Source organism: Ailuropoda melanoleuca, chromosome X (assembly GCF_002007445.2).
Source record: "Ailuropoda melanoleuca isolate Jingjing chromosome X, ASM200744v2, whole genome shotgun sequence".
In the NCBI taxonomy this organism is placed as follows: domain Eukaryota; kingdom Metazoa; phylum Chordata; class Mammalia; order Carnivora; family Ursidae; genus Ailuropoda; species Ailuropoda melanoleuca.
In genome coordinates this window covers 52,117,135-52,139,880 of record NC_048238.1, presented here as the reverse complement: position 1 = coordinate 52,139,880, position 22,746 = coordinate 52,117,135, and the positions used below count along the sequence as shown (strand labels likewise).

General features: G+C 37.9%; 1 protein-coding gene across 2 annotated transcripts in view; it reads left to right on the top strand.

Annotated features, from left to right (window-relative positions):
• Nucleotides 1-22,746, top strand: part of TEX11 (testis expressed 11) — a 279,061-nt gene that overhangs the window by 196,804 nt on the left and 59,511 nt on the right. For both annotated transcript variants that reach the window (XM_034649574.1, XM_034649575.1), the window contains exons 21-24: nucleotides 584-624; nucleotides 1,826-1,912; nucleotides 9,028-9,098; nucleotides 10,758-10,874. In XM_034649574.1, the coding sequence (XP_034505465.1) occupies nucleotides 584-624; nucleotides 1,826-1,912; nucleotides 9,028-9,098; nucleotides 10,758-10,874 (316 nt within the window). The remainder of the gene's footprint in view (nucleotides 1-583; nucleotides 625-1,825; nucleotides 1,913-9,027; nucleotides 9,099-10,757; nucleotides 10,875-22,746) is intronic.

Below are 22,746 nucleotides of genomic sequence, written 5' to 3'. Positions count from 1 at the left end.
ACACATCATCCGCCATTTCCAGATCTGTTTCCTCATCTATAAAATGAAGGGTCTGGACTGGATAAGTGGTTTTTAAAATATATTTCAGAATCCTGGAAATTCTGTGGCACTGACTCAGGGACTTCCAGGAAGGTGAGGTTCTAGGCCTCTACCCACTACTGGTTCAAACAGAGCAGCTAAACTTACATCTTTTCTTGTATATTAGATTTTCATCAAAGTTTATTTGAAACAAGCATTCTAATTCCCCTCTTCAAAAAAGAAAAAACTTGAAAATCACAAAAATCACTGTCTGCTCTCAAATTCAGTGATCCTGTAATATAAAACCTTATAAGCCATTGAAATCCTTTGCTGAGAGTAGGAATAGAAGGGGAAGAGAGAAAAAACATGAGAGCACTGGGGTGGGGAATGAGGAACAGTATCCTGTAGAGAGGAAAAGTAGTGTTGAAATGATAGGTTGGAGCCTTGAACAATAAACTCCACAATTTTGCATTGTCTTTGTGTAGCTCTCTTGGGGTCTCATTTTGTACTTCTCTGTAGTAAAGCTTTGGAACAGTAAGAAAACATTCATTTCCTTATTTTTTAGAAAGGAAGAAATGGGTAGACTTTTGACTTGCTTGAATACAGGTAAATATCATTTTGGTTATTTTCAGTCCTTCATCTTGCCTCTGTTTTCTATTAAACTCTCCAAGTACATGACTCAGACAGACTTCATGTTTGAGTTAAGCTTCATGCTTTTATTAATGTTTGCCATAGAAGTCTACTTTGGTTTCTTTATTCACAAGCAGAGAAAAGTTTGTCATCACTAACATTCATCTCCAAATGTGATTTCAGCTCTCTTTTTATTCCAATTTATTTTAAAGACATTTCCTTCCTTCCTTCTGTCCTTCTTTCTTTCTGTCTGTCCTTATTGCTACTTGATCCTAACCTAAGAATAGAACAGGTGAAAAAGGATCAAGACAAATAAAAATGCTGTGCACCCTGTTAATTTTCATGCCCTCTGAATCAGATTCAGATTGTTTACTCTGTTATTTTGAAACTTGTTTGTCGAACTACCCAAGCCTATGTCATCTCCCCATCTACTAATAATTCCTTCCTCTTCACTTCAAGCTAACCTTCTAGCCACATCGATTTCATTTTTCCAGCTCTGTGCTTTCTCACCCAATGTCCCTTTTGCCTAACAGCTCTTCCTATTTCCACTACCCAAACACCTATGTCCTTATGTCCAAAACATCTTAAAAACTCTATTCTCTTTATTTCAGTAGTTCACTTTTATACCTCAAATACCTATCACTAAGGTGTTAAATGTAGCAAAGTACTTTAGAAACCAAGGCTTTCCAACTTGGCTGTTTGGTGTTCTTACCTCTCAGAAGGGTATGCGAGTATGTAACAGATGTCTTGTGATGATGACAGCGTGTTCTGCTTCTACAGTGTGCTTGCTGTGGGAGCTCAGTAAGTATTATAGCAGCCTATCAATACTCTTCCAGTTCTCAATCTCCATTTCAGTCTTTTTAATGATTGTTCCTACTCTTTTATCTCCTTACATGTAAATCCTATCTTTCTACCTCAGGTGGTAAATGATTAAGGAAAATTATAAATCTCTCCAAGGATGTGTTTGTTCCCCCAAAGTTTGAGTTAACTGCTTCTTGGAGCTTTGGTAATGCTTTGTGTCATTTTAATTTCTTTTGGTATGTACCTGTATACATACACACACGGAAAGACCTTTCTACTTTCAGACTTATGTTTGACTGTTTTTCAGGCAGTATTAACAATTTTGCTAGAGTGTAAAGTAAAAGACCTCACTATAAAATCTTTCTGTTCAATGCAGCACTCCTGAAAATCTCTCAGTCTTTCAAAGGAGAGGACTCAATTTCAGACTCAAGGGCTAATGAAGCTCATTGGTTTCGAAAAATAGGTAAAAGGATGTTCTGTGGCTCTGGGAAACTGGGGGGTGGTAGAATCAGACACATGATTCAATTCTGGCCCTTTTTTTTAAGATTTTATTTATTTATTTATTTATTTATTTATTTATTTATTGAGAGTGAGCGAGCAGGGGGAGGAGGAGAGGGAGAGGGACAAGCAGACTCCCCACTGAGCACGGAGCCCAGTGCAGGGCCCGATCTCATGACCCTGGGACCACAACCTGAGCTGAAACCAAGAGTTTGATGCCCAGCCAACTGAGCCACCCAGGTGCCCCAAATTCTGGCTCTTTTATGTGTAGCTGTGGGTACAAGGGTAACTTATTTAATCTCAATTTCATTATTTATAAAAGGGGAACAATTATACATACCTCATAGGGCTAGTAAGGGTTTTAAATAAAACCATGTATATACCTGGGCTATCTATAGTAGGTACTCAATATTAGTTTTCTTTTTCTCTAGAGATGGGTGTAAGAATAAAATGAGGACTTATAACTTGAGGTCCCCAAGGCTATGCTCTTAAATTTGATCTAAAATGCCTAACTTATCTCTAAATTTGATTCATCAAAAATAAACTACCTGTGGGGTGCCTGGCTGGCTCAGTAAGTACAACATGCAACTCTTGATCTCTGAGTCGTGAGTTTGAGCCCCATGTTGGGCATAGAGATTACATAAAAAATTTAAATGAAAAGTGAACTGCATGCAACAAAATAGATGAATCTCACAAACATAATGTTGAACAAAAGAAGTCAGACATTGATTCCATTTATATGTGGTAAAAAAAAAAAGCAGGCAAAACTAATTTATGATATTAGAACTGAAGATAGTGGTTTCCCTTGAAGGGAGTTGGACTTGAAGAGGGGTGGTTGGGCTGCTTCTGAGTTTCTGGTAACGATCAAGGTCCGTCTTGATCTGGATTGGTTACATCATTTTATTCACTTTGAAAATTCATCAAGCTAACCAATTATAAGTTGTGTAATTTACTTTATTAGGCTTAATTTCAGTAAAAACACTTAAAAATTGTGGAGGCAATTGCTTCTCAGCCTTTTGGCTAAGATCAAGTATAAAAATTGTGGAGGCAGTTATTACAGTGATAAGTAATCAAGAGCAATTAAGCAGCAATGTCACAAAGTGGACTGGTTCTCATGAATCTTTTTCTGCTTTATGGGGTTTACTGGGACTCTAATCTAGGAGAATATGGAATAAACACAGCAATCTGGCTTCTCAGAAACTTTTTTTTTAAAGATTTTATTTATTTATTCGACAGAGATAGAGACAGCCAGCGAGAGAGGGATCACAGGCAGGGGTAGTCGGAGAGGAAGAAGCAGGCTCATAGCAGAGGAGCCTGATGTGGGGCTTGATCCCACAACGCCAGGATCACGCCCTGAGCTGAAGGCAGACACTTAACCGCTGTGCCACCCAGGCGCCCCTGGCTTCTCAGAAACTTATGCAACTATTGAAAATAACATGCATTTAAACTATAGAAAGCTTTAATGACTTTGATCTTTTGGAAGTTTGAAAAGTTATTTTCCAATACTTCTTTTACTGTATTTTAATTTTAATTTTCCAACATGAAAATTATGCTAAATGTTGCCAAATGGGGCCTTCCAATGTTCTATGGAAGATGTGAATCTTTACAGCAATTTTCTTCAGCCTTTGATTTTAGTGTACCCTGTTCTTTGCTGAACTTTTTTTCTTTTCAAGTTTTTAATTAAATTCGAGTTAGCTAAGATAGAGTGTAATATTAGTTTCAGGTATAGAATTTAATGATTTATCACTTATGTATAACACCCAGCGTTCATCACAAGTGCTGTCCTTAATACCCATCACCATCTAACCTATCCCCCTGCCCACCTCACCACCAGTAACCCTCAGTTTGTTCTCTATAGTTAGGAGTCTGTTTTTTGGTTTGCCTGTCTTTTTTTCCCCTATGTTGATCTGTTTTGTTTCTTAAATTCCACATATGAGGGAAATCATATGGTATTTGTCTTTCTCTGACTTATTTCACTTAGCATAATACTCTGTAGCTCCATCCACATCATTGAAAATGGCAAGATTTCATTCTTTTTATGGCTGAGTAATAATCCATTGTGTGTGTATATATACATACACACACCATATCTTTATCCATTCATCAGTTGATGGACATTTGGGCTCTTTACATAATTTGGCTTTTGTAGATAAGGCTGCTATAAAAACATCAGGGTGCATGTATCCCTTTGAATCAGTATTTTTGCATTCTTCAGGTAAATACCTACTAGTGCAATTGCTGGATCATAGGGCAGGTCTATTTTTAACTTTCTGATGAACCTATATTGGCCTGTAGTACTCTTTTTTAGTAGAGTCTTTGTCCGGTTTTGGAATCAGGGTAATGCTGGCCTTATAGAGTGAGTTTGGAAATTCTCCTTCCTTTTATATTTTTTGGAACAATTTGAAAAGAATAGGTATTAGCTCTTGTTTAAATATTTGGTAGAATTTTCCTATGAAGCCATCTGGCCCAGGACTTGCGTTTGTTGGGAAATTTTTGATTACTGATCCAGTTTCTTTACTGGTTATCAGTCTGTTCAAATTTTCTATTTCTTCCTGTTTCAGTTGTAGTAATTAATTAGTATGTTTCTAGGAATTAATCCATGTTTTTCTATGTTGTCCAGTTTGTTGGCATATAATTTCTCATAAGATTATCTTAAAATTGTTTGTATTTCTGTGGTGTTGGTTGTTATTTGTCCTCTCATTTGTGATTTTCTTTATTTGGGTCCTTTCTCTTTTCTTTTTGATAAGTCTAGCAAGGGGTTTATCAATTATTTTTTTTCCAAGAACCAGTACCTGGTTACATTGATCTGTCCTTTTTTTTTTAAAGATTTATTTATTTATTTGAGAGAAAGTGCAGAGAGGAGGGGGAGAGGGAGAAAGAGAATCATAGAATGACGAAAGGCTTGATCTCAGGACCCTGAGATCACGACCTGAGCCAAAACCAAAAGTTGGAGGCCCAAATGACTGCGCCACCCAGATGCCCCTTCATTTATCTGTTCTACTGGGATTTTTTTTTTAATTTATTTCTGCTCTAATCTTTATTATTTCCCTTCTTCTGATGGCTTTAAGCTTCATTTGTTGTTCTTTCTCTAGGTAGTGTAAGTTTAAGGTTAGGTTGTTTATTTGAGATTTTTCTTCTTGAGGTAGGCCTATGTTGCTATATACTTCCCTCTGAGGACCGCTTTTGCTGCATCCCAAAGGTTTTAGACCGTTGTGTTTTCATTTTCATTTGTTTCCATGTATTGTTTTTATTTCTTCTTTGATTACCTGGTTGGCTCATTCATTCTTTAGTAGCATGTTGTTTAACTTCCACGTATTTGTGGTCTTTCCTCATTTTTTCTTGTGGTTCACTTCAAGTTTCATAGTGTTGTAGTCAGAAAATATTCATGTTATGATCTCAATTTTTTTGTACTTGTTGAGACCTGATTTGACCTAGTATGTGATCTCTTCTGGAGAATGTCCCATGTGCACTCAAAAAAAATGTGTATTCTGCTGCTTTAGGATGAAGTGTTCTGAATATGTCTGTTAAGTCCATCTGATCTAGTGTGTCATTCAAAGCCATTGTTTCCTTGTTGATTTTCTGCTTAGATGGTCTGTCCACTGCTGTAAGTGGGGTATTAAAGTCTCCTACTATTATTGTATTATGACCAATGAGTTCCTTTATATTTGTTAGTAATTGTTTTATATACTTGGTTGCCCCCATGTTGGGTGCATCAATATTTACAATTGTTAGATTTTCTTGCTGGGTTGTCTCCTTTATTATTATATAGTGCCCTTCTTTGTTGTTATAGTCTTTGTTTTAAAGTCCAGTTTGTCTGAGATAAATATGCTATTCCATTTTTTAAAAATATCCCTTGTATGATAAATGTTTCTCCATCCCCTCACTTTCAATTTGCAGGTATCTTTAGGTCTAAAATGAGTCTCTTGTAGGCAGCATATAGATGGAACTTGTTTTTTTATCCATCCTGAACACCCTATATCTTTTGATTGGAGCGTTTAGTCCATTTACATTCAAAGTAATTATTGATAGATACATACTTAGTGCCATTTTTTCCTTGTTTTGTCATTGTTACTGGAGATTTTCCTTGTTCCTTTCTAGTCTTTGTCATTTTTTTATCTTTCTTTCCCACTCAAAGGGTGCCCTTTAACATTACTTGCAGGGCTGGTTTAGTGGTCACAAACTCCTTTAGTTTTTGTTTGTCTGGGAACCTTTTTATCTCTCCTTCTATTCTGAATGATAGCCTTGCTGGATACAGTGTTCTTGGCTGCAGATTTTTCCCATTCTGCATGTTGAATATATTATGGCACTCCCTTCTGGCTTGCCAAGCTTCTGTGGAGAGATTTGCAGCTAACCTTATGGGTCTTCCCTTGTAAGTTAAGAACTTCTTTTGTCTTGCTGTTTTTAGAATTTTTTTCTTTATCACCATATTTTACAAATTTACTTGCAATATGTCTTGGTATTGTTTGCTTTTGTTGATGTTGATGGGAGTTCTATGTGTCTCCTGGATTTGTATGTCTGTTTCTTTCCCCAGATTAGGGAGGTTCTCAATTATTATTTCCCCAAATAAACCTTCTGCTCCCTTTTCCCTCTTTTCTTCTTCTGGGACTCTTATGATATGAATGGTATTACGTTTGATGGAATCACTGAGTTCCCTAAGTCTGTTCTCGTGATCCATAGCTACTCTTTCTGACTTTTGTGCAGCTTCATTATTTTCTATTATTCTATCTTCATTATCACTTATTTGTTCCTTTGCTTCTTCCCTCCTTGTGGTCATTACATTCAGTTGGTTTTGAATCTTAGTTATTGCATTTTTCATTTCTAATTGTTTTTTAACTCTTTTATCTCTGAGATAAGGGTCTCCCTGAAGCCTTCCATGCTCTTCTCAAGCCCATTGTGTATACTTACGATTGTTGCTTTAAATTCTCCATCAGGCATGTAACTTATATCTGTCTTGATTACATCTCTGGCCATGACCTTTTCTTGTTCTTTCTTTTGAGATGAATTCTTCCATCTTGGCATTTTGTCTATGTCTCTGCCTTCTGTGTGTGCCTGTTACATTTCCTGCTCCTGAGAGTAATGGCTCTATGAAGAAGAGGTCACATAGTGTTCAGGGTCTGGGCACTTCAGGGAGTGTCTCTTCTGTGTGCTGCGTGCACTCTGCTGGTATGTTTTGGCTGCTTTGTTCCTTAGGTCATTTGTCTGCAGAGACATTCCTTGCCTGCAGTGGGCAGTGTTTGGACCTTAGCCAGAGTGTAGGGAGTTTTAAATAGGCAGGCTCTGATCTGCTTGTTTTTTTTTTTTAAGATTTTATTTATTTATTTGACAGAGATAGAGACAGCCAACAGAGAGAGGGAACACAAGCAGGGAGAGTGGGAGAGGAAGAAGCAGGCTCCCAGCAGAGCAGAGAGCCTGATGTAGGGCTCAATCCCAGAATGCTGGGATCACGCCCTGAGCCAAAGGCAGATGCTTAACGACTGAGCCACCCAGGCACCCCTGATCTGCTTGTTAAATGAGACCTGATGCTACTTCCAATAGAACTGAATAAACCTTGCAAAACTTTTTGGTTGGTAGTTGAGGTTCATGCAGAGGTTTCTGCTGACCTTCTGGGGAAGGGGCCTGCTGCACTGGGACTGAGGCACACATGCCAGAGTAGGGCAGTACCAGCAGAGTGCAGTGGGGCAAGACCTAGTGTTAGCAGATTAGGAAGCCAGTTTTGATGCTGTTCTATTTACTGAAGTTCATTTATGCTGAGGGGCAGGGAAGGGAAATGGCACCAGCCAGCTCCATTTTCCCTGGAGTGCAGTCTCCATGCTTGCTGTTCTGAGGGAATCACTCCAAGAAGAGCAAATAATTCCCCCTTGTACATACCAGGCATTTTTCTGATTGCTCTTTTCATACTGTCTGTCTCCAGGTTGCTTGCCTGCCTGAAGCAGTGCAGTGCACTTCAGGCTCTATCCTAGCCAAATCTGCTGACTATTAAAACTCCAAACTTTAGCAACCTGGTGTGGCAGGGACCTGTTCTTGTCTTCTGGGGGAGGGTCTCGCTGTGCTGGGGCTCATGCAGGCTTGACCCAGAAGGGCAGCTGCTCCAGAGTGCAAAGATGTGGGATTTGGAGCCGAGCAGGCCAAACAGCCAGCATCCTGGTTAGCCGCCCTCAGCAGGTATCTCTGTGCCTATGCTGAGGGGCAGGGGGAAGGAAATGGCGCTGCTGGCTTGCTCTTTTGTCCCTGGAGAGGCAGCTCTTAGAATGACACCTCTCACAGATGTGCTCCAAGAAGAGCGAACAGTCTCTCCCTGTGCGCCAAAGGCAATCTTCAGATCACCCTGTCTGCCCCCGGGGTTTCTTGCCTGCTTTCTCTCCAGGAGTAGAGCCATGTCCATGGACCTCTAAAACTCCAGTCTTTGAGCCCCGCTGGTGGCAAAAACTCAAAAAAAATCAGCCCCTCTCATTTTCCCAGCCAGTGGCCTTGGGAAAGTGTTCTCCTTGTGCCTATCCCTGTGTGCTCCACCATTTCTTGCCTTTCTCCACAACCAGGGCCCCCTGCCTTCCACAGCACCCATGATCCATTTCTCCATAAAACCACATCTCTGCACGTCCTGCCTTCCTCACTGTGGACTCTTCTCTCCCTCTGGTTGTGCAGTTCGTTTTGCCAGTGCTCAGGTCTATTTCTTGGGTATTCAGAATCATTTGATAGTTATTTAGCTGTGCTTAAGCTGCCATCTTAGCTCCCCATCTCTTTGCTGAATTTTAACATACTTTTATGAATTCCAGTGGTAAGCTCCTTGGTGATCCTTATTTTTTAGATAGATTTATTCCAATTAAGAATGTATTATATATCCCCAGTTTTTATTAAAAAAATCAGCACTACCTCCGTTAGTTATTGGCAAGATTTGTAGATTGGAAGTGATAAAAGTCTCTAAATTTACCTGGAAAAAATTCTCTAAAAATCTAAAGTTAGCTTTTTAAACCTGAGAAACCCCTCATTGGTATATTAATATTAAAAATGCGGGTAATGAAGATTTTAATGGTACAGATTAAACAGATTTTCATAATTATATTATTTCATATTAACTTTCAGCTTGGAACTTGGCTGTGCAATGTGACAAAGACCCAGTGACAATGAGAGAGTTTTTCATTCTTTCTTATAAGGTAAGTCTCTTCTAGTAAGTATCTCACAAATGGACCACAACAAAGATATGAACCACTGTGGCTATTTTCAAGGACCAAATATAAAGTGGTATTGGCTTTTAATCTAGAAACTTTTAGAATACATGACTAAACAGGAATGACCTAGGAGCATTTGTCCCCTGTAGGAGACAATGTACAAATATGAGGCAGTTCTCCCCATACCAAAATATTACTAACAACCATCAGGAAACCTAAAGTTTTACCATAAGAGACTTATTTCTTTGCTTTTGGAGGAATTCAGTCTCCCAGAGTCCTATATTAAAATATAATTCTCTTTAGGAGAGGAATTGTCAACTAATAAAACATTAGGAAGGGTTATAAATCTATAGGAGTATAGAATGGGTATCTGGAGAAATGAGAAGGTGAAAAAGAATGCTAAGAAACTTGGGCCTACTTTATGATTTTTCCTAGAGCAGGTTCTGTGTGTAAGGATTTGTAAGCTTATTTTGCAATTATAAGCATTTTTATTTTTTTTAATTTTTTATTTTTTTTAAAGATTTTATTTGTTTATTTGACAGAGATAGAGACAGCCAGCAAGAGAGGGAACACAAGCAGGGGGAGTGGGAGAGGAAGAAGCAGGCCCACAGCAGAGGAGCCTGATGTGGGGCTCGATCCCATAACGCCGGGATCACGCCCTGAGCCGAAGGCAGACGCTTAACCGCTGTGCCACCCAGGCGCCCCTATAAGCATTTTTAAATAGTCATTAGTCTGCAAGGTAGAGATTAAATGCCAGAAAGGAAGCAATATTGATGAGAGAATAAAAGGAAATGGGCTAAGAATGTCTCTCTTACACATTCAGGAGTACACTGTCTGATATGTTGAGATAGATTAAATGTTAAGAGTTTTAGAACTGGAAAGAACTATAGAGATAATCTAGCATAACTCCCTCATTTTATATACTAGTAACCTGAGACCTAGTGAGATAGGGTGTTTTGAAATGCTTTTAATTCAGTGGCAGTGATGAATATGATCACTGAACATTTGGGGAGATTAAGACATAGCCTTTGAAAGTTTAGGTATAATTGCCATTTAAATTAGGTGAAATACATTAGTTTTAGTTTGAACATTTGTGATAGCACTAGTAGGGTTCTGTGTAAGAATCCCAAGTGGCCTAGAGGTTTATTGTAGTAAAACCTGGGAGTTTTTTCTAAAGTTAGAGGACAAAGTTTAATGATGAGGTTATGCCTAATAATGCCTGTCAACATTTGACATTGTCTCTTGCAACCATGACAATATATGTGCTAATTTCAGCTCTATTCAATACAAAGGGGAAATCTATTTGCCAGGAGAAAAATCACTTAGAAATTACAACATAAAGTGAGAAATAAATCACTAGATAGAAATACAGGACCAAACGACAGTACCTGTCACTGGGAAGATAGGAAAATTGCAAAGAAATGAAGCTTTTAATCTCTAGAAAGGTCCTTAAAAACAATGGAAAGTAATATAAAATTAAAACCGTAAATCAGTATTATAGTCTATATCATTTTTACGGTGAGATGTGTTTTTCCAGCTGAATTTTTTCATTCAGACAGGATGTTGCTGATTTTCATTCTGATTGTTTCTGTTCACCTGGCAGAATTCTCAGTATTCATTGATGTTCTGGTTATTTCTTATCAGCTGTCCCAGTTTTGTCCTTCTGATCAAGTAATTCTGATTGCACAGAAAACATGTTTACTTATGGCAGCTGCAGTTGATCTAGAGCAAGGAAGAAAAGCTTCAACAACTTTTGAAGAGGTAATGTGCAAACTTCGAAGAAAACACAAGAAAGAGTTTAGTGTGCTATTTGGTGTGTTTGCCTTCCCTGATGCAGTTCTTTCTGATTCTCTTTAAAGAACCCTTTCATCCTGTCCAGGGGCATCTTGATTTCAAAGGTTTGTAATGGTTCATTCCTTCCTAAGGAAAGGTCACATTTGGCTTAGCCTCTTCTTTTAAAAAGATTGAATATCTCTTCTTTTAAAATGCCTCTTCCCATGGACCACTCTTTCCGAATCTGTTTTTAGATATTCTTCATCATCTCCCTGCAATCATACGTGGCCCATAAGAAACAGTTTTCTCTATTTTTGTTTCCTTTTACACATTCTCTAAGGAAGAATTCATCTACCTCCACAGCTTCGATAGTCATCTGATTATTTACTTGGATTGTTTTTCTTCAGTCTAATTGCATTTGCTTTCTTTGACCCACACCCTTAAATATTTTATCAGTAACTCAGTTTTAACAGCAAAAAGGCAGAATTCCTACATTCGCCAGAATTCCACTCTTAGCTTTGTAAACCTTACCCCTTTTAGAAGATGCATCAACATCTCAGTCTCCCATAGACCAGAATATTGGTTTGTCTTCAGTTTTTTACCATCTTTCTTCCAAGCTAAGAAAATTGTCTCCAAGTTGGACAACTACCATTTTTGGTATGATTTTAAAATCTAGATCTCTCTGCTTTTTCTCTCTTACTAGACAAAGAAAACTTCCCAATTTCCCATACTTGTAGCTTTTCTTTCCAAGTGGTATAAAATCCTTCTTGCTGTTTATTTTCTTCCTCTGTTAATTGCTTCTTTCATATGACTCTTCAGATCTGGAACAAACTGTCACCAGATCTCTGCCAACATATTTCCCTTCCTTTCTGTTCCATGTTGACTTGAACTCAAAAAACATTTGAGTATTAAGTACTCTGCTAGGTACTGGAGATAAAGAAGACAAAATCCTTAACCTTGAGCAGTAAAGGGACCTCTTTCTAGAAACCTTTCCATTTTAAAAGAATATGAGAAAAGAATCTATGTGCCCCAGAGCAAAACCAAAAACAATCATTTTGCTTCTTAAAAAGCAGGGGTAAATGCAATTTTATTCTCAGTAGGGCTTTTTGTTTTACTTAAAAAGAGTAATAACATTTAGTTTTTGCATAGTGCTTTTAACCTTTTAAAAGTTTTTCCCTTAGGGGCACCTGGGTGACTCAGTCCATTGAGCATCCAACACTGGATTTCAGCTCAGGCCTTGATTTCAGGGTTGTGATATTGAGCCCTACCCCACATTGGGCTCCGTGCTCAGCAGGGGCGGGGGGTGGGGGTCTGCCTGAGATTCTGTCCCACTCCTTCTCCTTGTCCCTCTGCTCTTCCCCCCAACTTGCACACACAATGTCTCTCTAAAATAAAGAAACAAATCTTTTTTTAAAACAAAATTTCCCTTAAATTGGTAGTCCTGACTTTATTAAATTTTGTATATCAATGAATAGAGATCAAATTGATGTGAGGGAAATTTCACAAACTCTTAAGTACAGTCCTTAATTGTTTTGTTTGTTTCCAGCAACTGTTCTTTTTTTGTGTGTTCGTTCTCTTGCAAATGTTAATGGTTTCTAGGAACTCTAACCTATTAATCCTGCTATAATCTTCTTTGCTTTTAAAAGAATATTTATTTAGGTAATTGAAGATGCATTTCTGCCTTTCACCGTCTAAGTCTTCTGGTCCCTGTAAATTAGACCATGGTGTTCTGTCTAATGAAGACTTGTTGAATTCTGTTCTATTTATCTGCTCCTTGTTCTCTAAATGCTCATCAATTTGAGTATTTCCAAATAAGTAGATGATGAAGGAATATAGCTGGAATGTATAGTTTTATCAACATTGTCTCTACTCTCCTGAATGAGCTGGGGGGGAAGTGAGGGATGCTTAAAAAAATATAGCAGTTGTGATATACCATTGTATATATATACCACATCTTCTTATCCAAGTGCCGGTGGACACTTGAGTTGCTTCTATATCAGGGTATATGCTGCAATAAACATAAGGATGCATATATCGTTTTGAATTAGTGTTTCTCTTTTCTTTGGTAAATACCCAGTAGTAGAATTACTGGATCATATGGTATTTATTTAAATTTTTTCAACTCCTTACACGTGTGAACAAGCTTATTTATTTCAGGTGAAAATGAAATCTGTACTTAAGTTCAACCAAAAAGTGAGGACATATTGAAGCATACTCTAACTAATGCATGTTGTGTAAGAATCTTACATTGATATGTTTTCAATTTTCCCTTCCATCTTTTGTACTGTTGTTGCTATCTGTACATTTTACTTTTATATATGTTATGTAAGCTCTCAGTATCATTGTTCTTATTTTTGATTAGGCCAGCAATTTATTTTAAGGCTATTAAGTAGAAGTAAAATGTTCTTTTTATTTATATACATTTTAAGGGCTTCCTTGAATCTTCATTTCTTTGTTGAGATCCAAATTACTGTTTGATATCCTATTTCTTTGGCCTCAATTTTAACATTTTTTTGTAGTGTTGATCTATTGAATTTCCCCAATCTTTTTCCGAAAAAACATTTTTCCTTATTTTTCAGACGTAGTTTTGCTGTGTGTAGAATTTAGAGCCATCAGTTCTTTTTAATTTTAGCACTTTAAAGATGTCACTCCACTGTTGTTGGGCTTGCACAATTGCCGAGGAGTCTGTTAGCCTCATCTTTGTTCTATATACAGATATCTTATTTTTTCCCATTGACTGTCTATAAGATTTTCTGTTTTATCTTTGTTTTGTACCAGTTTGAATATAGTATATCTAGGTTAAATTTTAAAAAAAAAAAATCCTTGCCATTCTCTGAGGATTTTACAACTATGGTTTGATGTGTTTCATTAATTTTGAAAAATTATCTACCACTATCTCTTCAAACATTTTTTTCTGTCCCATTGATCTATCTTTTCCTCCTAGTATTCAAATTACGTATATAGTAGACTATATGATATTGTCCTGCAGGTCTTGTGTGTTGTGTTGTTTCTTCTCATTTTTTTTCAATGTAAATATTAAATATTTAATATGCAAATATTAAAAAACATAGTGCTGCACAAGCAAGGCACCAGGGGCGCCTGGGTTGCTTAGTCATTAAGTGTCTGCCTTTGGCTCAGGGCGTGATCCCGGCGTTATGGGATCGAGCCCCACATCAGGCTCCTACGCTGGGGGCCTGCTTCTTCCTCTCCCACTCCCCCTGCTTGTGTTCCCTCTCTTGCTGGCTGTCTCTATCTCTGTCGAATAAATAAATAAAATCTTAAAAAAAAAAAGCAAGGCACCAAATAAGAAATCAAACAGCAAATCTAAAATATGTCTCAGAACAAATAAAGAAGAAAACACAATATTCCAAAACCTATAGGATACAGCAAAAGTGAATTTTAGAGAGAAATTTATGCTATAAATGCTTGTATTAAGGAAAAATGTTCAAATAAACAACTTAATATTATACCACAAGGGACTAGAAAAAGAAGAAACTTAGCTGAAGTTTAGTAGAGGAAGGACATAACAAAGAAAAACCAGAAGTTAATAAAATAAAGACCAGAATAAATAACATAACATTGAAAGTAATGACCAGGTTTTCCAAAAGCATAAACAAAATTGGCAATGCTTTAACTACATTAAGAAAAAAAAGAGAGAAGACTCAAAAACCAAAATGAGAAATGGAAGAGACAACAACACAACAGATAGCCACAGAAATACATAGTGTGGTAACAGATTACTATAAACAATTATATACTAACAAATCAGATAACTTAGAAAAATAAAATCAGATCATTCCTAAAAACACACAAATTACCAAGACTGAATCATGAATCTTGGATCTAAGAAACAGGAAATCTTAGACCAGTAACAAGAGTGAATGTTGAATTAAAAATAAAAAATCTCACAACACAGAAAAGCCCAAGACTACATGGTTTCCTTGGTGAATTCTACCAAATATTAAAAAAATAATTAATGACAATCTTTATCAAAATTTTACAAATAATGGAATAGAGGGAACACATTCAAAATCATTCTGTGAGGCCAATATTACTTTGTTACCAAAGTAGGGTAAAAACAATACAAGAACAAAAAAGTCCAGTTTGTACAATATAAGTGTTACTACTCTGGCTTTCTTTTGACATCCATTTGCATGATAAATGTTTCTCCACCCTCTCACTTTCAATCTGCAGGTGTCTTTAGGTCTAAAATGAGTCTCTTATTGGCAGTATATAAATGGGTCTTGTTTTTTAATCCATTCGGACACACTATGTCTTTTGATTAGAGCATTTAGCCCATTCATATTCAAAGTAATTCTTGAGGGATGTGTATTTAGTGCTGTTTTATTATTTGTTTTGTCATTGTTCCTGGAAATTTTCTCTGATTCTTTCTTGTCATTGTCACCTGTAGTCTGTCCTTCACACTGAAAGGTCCCCTTTAATATTTCTTGTAGGGCTGATTTAAGTGGTCACAAACTACTTTAGTTATTGTTTGTCTGGGAAACTCTGTCTCCTATTCTGAATGATAGCCTTGCTGGATGCAGTATTCTTGGCTGCAGATGTTTCCCATTCAGCATGTTGAATATACCATGACACTTTCTTCTGGCTTGCCAAGTTTCTGTTGAGAAATCTCTAGCTAGCCTTATGGGTTTTCCCTTTTAAATTAAGGGCTTCTTTTGTCTTGCTGCTTTTAAGATCACTATATTTTTCCAGTTTAATTACAGTATGTCTTGGTGTTGGTCTGCTTTTGTTGATTTTGATGGGAGCCCTCTGTGTCTCCTGGATCTCGATGTCTCTTTCCTTCCCCAGATTAGGGAAGTTTTCTGCCATTATTTCTTGAAATAAATTTTCTGCCCACTTTTTTCTTTCTTCTGGGATTCCTATAATATGAATGTTACTACATTTATGGAGTCACTGAGTTCACTAAGTCTATTCTCATGTTGCGTAATTCTTCTTCATCTCTCTTGTTTGGCTTCATTATTTTCCATTATTTTATTTTATTTTATTTATTTATTTTTATTTGCTCGAGCCCAGTGAGTATCCTTATGATTATTGCTTTAAATTCTCTATCAGGGGCATCTAGGTGGCTCAGTCAGTTAAGCAACTGACTCTTGATTTCGACTCAGGTCATGATCTCTGGGTCGTGAGATTGAGTCTCATGTCAGGCTCTGTGCTTAGCCGGGAGTCTGCTTGAGATTCTCTTTCTCCCTCTCCCTCTGCCTCGCCCACCCCACTGTCTTTCTCTCTCTCTCCCTCCCTGTAAAATGAATGAATGAATGAATAAATAAATAAATAAATAAATAAATTATCAGGAATGTTACTTATATCTGTTTCACTTAGATCTATGGCCATGGCCTTATCTTGTTCTTTCATTTGGATAAATTCCTACATCTTGGAATTTTGTCTAAGTCTCTGCTTTCTTCTCTGTGTTAGAAAAGCCAGTTATGTCTCCTGCTCCTGAAAGTAATGTCCTTATGAATAAGAGCTTATGTCATGCCTGCTCTGTCCTTCAGGCCAGTCATCTGCAGAGGTTCTCCTTGCCTGTTGTTTGGTCCCTGACCTGCATGTGGCAAGTTTTAACTAGGTGTGCTGCAGTTTGCTGGCCTGACACCCAACTCCACCAGGACAGAGGCCCTGCAGAACTCTCTTGGTTGGGAGACCTGGTATGGGCAGGGGTTTGTGCTGGTCTTCTGGGGGAGGGGCTCGCCATGCTGGGACTGAGGTAGGCTTGACTGAGAAGGGCAGCCAGAGCACAGGGGCGTGGGGTTTTGTGTAAGCAAGTGAGGCAGCCAGTCTCTGTGCTGAGCTGCTTCCCTCAGGTGGTTCTGTGTTTATGCTGAGGAACTGGGGGAGGAAATGGCACCACCCACCTCTTTTCTTCTCCGAGAGGCCTGAAGGAATAATCTCCCACTGTGTGCCCCAGACGTTCTTCAGATCTCTGTTTCCATGCTGTCTTACCCCGGGTTGTTTGCCTGCCTTATTTCCAGGAGCAGCACAGTGCCCTCAAGTTTCTATCCCAGCCAAGCCTGTGGACCTTTAAAACTCTAGGCTATAAACCCCGCTGGTTGTAAGAACTCCCAAAATTCAGCTCCTCTCATTTTCCAAGCTAGTGGCTTTGGGGAAATGTTCTCCTTGTCCATTCCCCTATATGCTCCTCTGTCTCTGTGTCTGTCTCTCTCTCTCTCTCGCCCTTCTCCATGACCACAGTTCCCTTTCTTCCACAGTACTTGTGGTCTGTTTCTCCCTTAAACCACGTCTCCACACCTCTTACCTTCTTTGATATGGCCCCTTCTCTCCCTTTAGTTGTGGAGTTTGTTCTGTCAGTCTTCAGGTTGATTTCTGGGGTATTTAGGATGATTTGATAGTTATCTAGTTGTGTTCATGGGACGAGATGAACCTAGTGTCCTCTACTCTGCTGCCACCATCTTCCTCTCCCACTCCTTCTGTATTTAATTTTTTGAGCAATAAAAAAAGAATGAGATCTGATGATTTGTGACAATATGGATGGACCTAGAGTGTATTATGCTAAGTGAAATAAGTCAGAGAAAGGAAATATAAACCATATGATCTCAGTTATATGTGGAATCTAAAAAGGAAAACAAAAAAAAGAAAAAAAGGAAAAAAACAAACAAGCAAACAGACTCTTAAATACAGAGAACAAACTGGTGATTGTCAGAGAGGAAGCGGATAGGGTGATGGGCGAAATAGGAAAAGTGGATTAGGAGATACAAACTTCCAGTTATAAAATAAATAATTTGCGGATATGAAAAGTACAGCATAGGGAATATAGTCAATAACATTTTAATAACATTATATGGTGACTATACTTACTGTGGTGAGCATTGAGTAATGTATAGAATTGACCAATGAATATGTTGTGCAAATGAAACTAATATAACATTGTATGTCAGTTATACTTCGATAAAAAATATACAACAGGGCACCTGGGTGGCTCTGTCGATTAAGCATCTGACTCTTTATTTTTTTTTAATATTTTATTTATTTATTTGACAGAGATAGAGACAGCCAGCGAGAGAGGGAACACAAGCAGGGGGAGTGGGAGAGGAAGAAGCAGGCTCATAGCGGAGGAGCCTGATGTGGGGCTCGATCCCATAACGCCGGGATCACGCCCTGAGCTGAAGGCAGACGCTTAACTGCTGTGCCACCCAGGCGCCCCAAGCATCTGACTCTTGATCTCGGCTTAGGTCATGATCTCAGGGTTAGGGGAGCTCTGCACTCAGTGGGGAGTCTGCTTGAGGTTTCTCTTCCTCTGCCCTTCCCCCTGCTTGCACGTGCACTCTCTCTCTCTCTAAAATATATGAACAAATCTTAGGAAAAAATATCCAGCCATTATAATTTATCAAGGAACTACATCTTATTCCTAAAATGGTTTGGATAAACTGCTGACTAGCCAAATCAGGCTGATGGCCTGTTTTTCTACAGCCTGAGTGTCAAGAATTTTTTTTACATTTGTAAAATGTTGTAAATGAAAATATAGAAAAATAGTGAAAGATAGTTTCTGTGCCTGGCCAAGCCTAAAGCATTTACTATTTGGCCTTTTATACATAAGTATCCTGACCCCTATCCTAGATAATTTTTTAACAGACTTAATGAGGTATAATTAACATACCTTATGCTTCACCAAGTAAAGTATACTATTTAATGGTTTTTAGAATAGATTGATGCAGCTATCAACACAATTTTAAAACATTTTCATCACTCTTAAAAGATATCCCTTACCTATTTGCAGTCAGTTCCTATCCCAACCAGCAGCCCTAGGCAAACACTAATCTATTTTGTATCTTTATAGATTTGCCTATTCTGGATATTTCATATAAATATTATCATATGACTTAGTCTTTTCTGACTGGCTCCCTTTATAATTTCTCAGTAACATTCAATAGGTTCACCGTGTTGGAGTGTGGATCAGTACTCCATCCCCATTGTAGTAATATACCACATTTTGTTTACCCATTCATGCAGTGATGGATATTGAGTTTTTCCAATTTTCAGCTGTTACAAATAATGCTGTGATAAACATTCATATACAAATTTTGTGTGCATATGTGTTTTATTTTCCCTTGAGTATATATATACCCAGGAATGGAATTGCTAGGTTTTATGATAACTCTGTGTTTAATCTTTTGAGGAACTACCAGAGTATTTTCCAAAGCAGTGAAACCATTTTACATTCCCACCAGCACTGGGCTAGGGTTCCACTTTCTCCACCTCTTTGCCATCACTTGCTGTTATATCCTTTGGATTATGGCCATGCTAGTGAGTATGAAGTGCTGTCTCATTGCAGTTTTGATTTGCATTTTTCTTTTTTTTTTAAAGATTTTATTTATTTATGTGACAGAGAGACAGCCAGTGAGAGAGGGAACACAGCAGGGGGAGTGGGAGAGGAAGAAGCAGGCTCCCAGCGGAGGAGCCCGATGTAGGACTTGATCCCGGAACGCCGGGATCACGCCCTGAGCCAAAGGCAGACGCTTAACGACTGCGCTACCCAGGTGCCCTCTGATTTGCATTTTTCTAATAACTGATATCATGACTAATAACAAAAGATATGAACATCTTTTCATGTACTTATTTGCCATTTATATATGTTCTTTGGAAAATGTCTTTTCAGGTTTTTTTGCCCATTTTTAATAAGGTTGTCATCTTTTTGAGTTCTAGTAGTTGTTTCATATTCTTGATACTAGACTCTTCTCAGATAACAACTTGCAATTATTCTCTTTCATTATGTGGGTTGTCTTTTCCCTTTCTTACCAGTGCCCTTTGAAGCACAAACATTTTTAATTTTGTTGATACCCATTTTGTTTACTTTGTTGTTGTTGTTGCTTGTGCTTTTGGTGTCAATGTTTAAGACTGTTGCCTAATCAGAGATCATTAAGGTTCATCCCTGTGTTTTTTTCTAACAGTTTTATATTTTTACTTGTTACATTCAGTTCTATCCATTTTGAGTTAATTTTTGTGTATGGTGTGAGATGGGGGTCCAACTTCATTTTTTTTTGCATTTGAATATCCAGGTGTCCCGGGAGTGTTTGTTGAAGATATTAATTATCTTGTCACCCATGTTGAAAATCAAGTAAACATAAATGAGGAAGATTATTTCTAGTCCATTGATGTCTATGTCTATCCTTATGGCAATACCACACAGTTTTAATTATTATAGATTTGTAGTAAGTTTTGTAATAGAGATGTGTTAGTCTTCCAGTTTTGTTCTTTTTGAAAATTGTTTTGGCTATTGTGGGTCTTTCGAATTTCCATATGCATGTTGGGATCAAGTTCTCAATTTCTGCAAAGAAGCCAGCTAGGATTTTGATAGGGATTGCACTGAACCTGTAGCTCAGTTTGGAGAGTATTGTGATCTTAAGTATTAGTACCCATAAACATGGGATATCTTTCCCATTCATTTAGGTTTTAATTTCTTTCAACAATGTTTTGTAGTTTTCAGAGTATATTTTCACTTCTTTCTTTTTTGTAGTCTAGTAGATTTTCAATTTCAGAGTCAGTTTCAGTAGTTTATGTTCCTGGAAATGTGTCCATTATAATCTAAGTTATCTAATTTTTTGGCTTATAGTTGTTCATAGTATTCCCTTATAATTGTCTTTTTTATTTCTGTAAGTTTGGTAATTATGCCCCCTCTTTCACTCCTAATTTTAGTCATTTGTGTCGTCTTTTTTTTCCTTGACCAGTTTATACAACATTTTTTTCAATTTTGTTGATCTTTTTCAAGAACCAACTTTGATTTCTTTTATTTTCCTATTATGTTTCTGGTCTCTGTTTCTTTAATTCCCACTCTGATCTTTATCATTTTCTTCCTTCTGGTTGCTTAAGTTTTAGTTTGCTTTTCTTCCAGTGTCTTACAGTAGAAATTTAGCTTAGTGATTTATTTCTTCTTTTTGTAATATTAGCTTTTATAGCTATAAATTTCCCTCTAAGCACTGTGTCTTAAGCTGTTTGAAACACTGTAAATTTGGGGGACACATTCAGACCCATAGCATTCCTCCCTTGAGCCCCCAAAATTCGTTTCCTTCTCATGTAAAATACATTCATTCTATCTCAACAGCTCCAAACGTCTTTTTTTTTTTTTTTTTTTAAAGATTTTATTTATTTATTTGACAGAGATAGAGACAGCCAGCGAGAGAGGGAACACAAGCAGAGGGAGTGGGAGAGGAAGAAGCAGGCTCATAGCAGAAGAGCCTGATGTGGGGCTCGATCCGGCAACGCCGGGATCACGCCCTGAGCCGAAGGCAGACGCTTAACCGCTGTGCCACCCAGGCGCCCCACAACAGCTCCAAACGTCTTAATTCATTCTAGCATTGACTCAAAAGTCTAACTCCGAAGTTTCATCTAAATATCATCTAAACCAGATATGAGTCAAGACTCAAGGTACAATTCATCCTGAGGCAAATTGCTCTCCAGCTATGAACCTGTGAAATCAAACAAGTTACATGCTTCCAAAATACAATGGTAAGCCAGGAATAAGATACATATTCCCATTCAAAAAGGAGAAATAGGGATGCCTGTTAGTTTTTTTTTCTCCCGTTTCCTTGGCTGTGCAGAAGCTTTTTATCTTGATGAAGTCCCACGAGTTCATTTTCTCTTTTGTTTCTCTTGCCTTTGGAGATGTGTCATGAAAAAAGTTGCTGTGGCCGATGTCAAAGAGGTTGCAGCCTATGTTCTCCTCTAGGATTTTGATGGATTCCTGTCTCACATCGAGGTCTTTCATCCATTTGGAGTTTATCTTTGTGTATGGTATGAGAGAGTGGTCAAGTTTCATTCTTTTGCATATAGCTGTCCAATTTCCCAGCACCATTTATTGAAGAGACTGTCTTTTTTCCACTGGTTGTTTTTTCCTGCTTTGTCAAAGATTAGTTGCCCATAAAGTCGAGGGTCCATTTCTGGAGTCTCTATTCTGTTCCATTGGTCTATGTGTCTGTTTTTGTGCCAGTACCATGCTGTCTTTGTGATCACAGCTTTGCAGTATAGCTTGAAATCAAAAAACTAAGAGGCAGCCCATGGAATGGGAGAAGATATTTGCAAATGAACTACAGATAAAAGACTAGTATCGAAGATCTACAAAGAACTTCTCAAACTCAGTACACGAGAAACAAATAATCAAAACAAAAAATGGGCAGAAGATATGAACAGACACTTTTCCAATGAAGACATACAAATGGCTAATAAGCACATGAAAAAATGTTCAAAATCATTAGCCATCAGGGAAATTCAAATCAGAACCACCTTGAGATACCACCTTATGCCAGTTAGAATGGCAAAAATAGACAAGGCAAGAAACAACAAATGTTGGAGAGGATGTGGAGAAAGGGGATCCCTCCTACATTGCTGGTGGGAATGCAAGTTGGTACAGCCACTTTGGAAAACAGTGTGGAGGTCCCTTAAAAAGTTAAAAATTGAGCTACCCTATGATCCAGCCATTGCACTACTAGGAATTTACCCCAAAGATACAGACGTAGTGAAGAGAAGGGCCATATGCACCCCAGTGTTCATTGTAGCATTGTCCACAATAGCTAAATTGTGGAAGGAGCCGAGATGCCCCTCAACAGATGACTGGATTAAGGAGATGTTGTTCATATATACGATGGAATATTGCTCAGCCATCAGAAAGAACGATTACCCAACATTTGTGGCAACATGGACGGGACTGGAGGAGATTATGCTAAGTGAAATAAGTCAAGCAGAGAAAGACAATTATCATATGGTTTTACTCATTTATGGAACATAAGAAATAGCAGGAAGATTGGTAGGAGAAGGAAGGGAAGAATGAAGGGGGGGTAAACAGAAGGGGGAATGAACCATGAGAGACTATGGACTCTGGGAAACAAACTGAGGG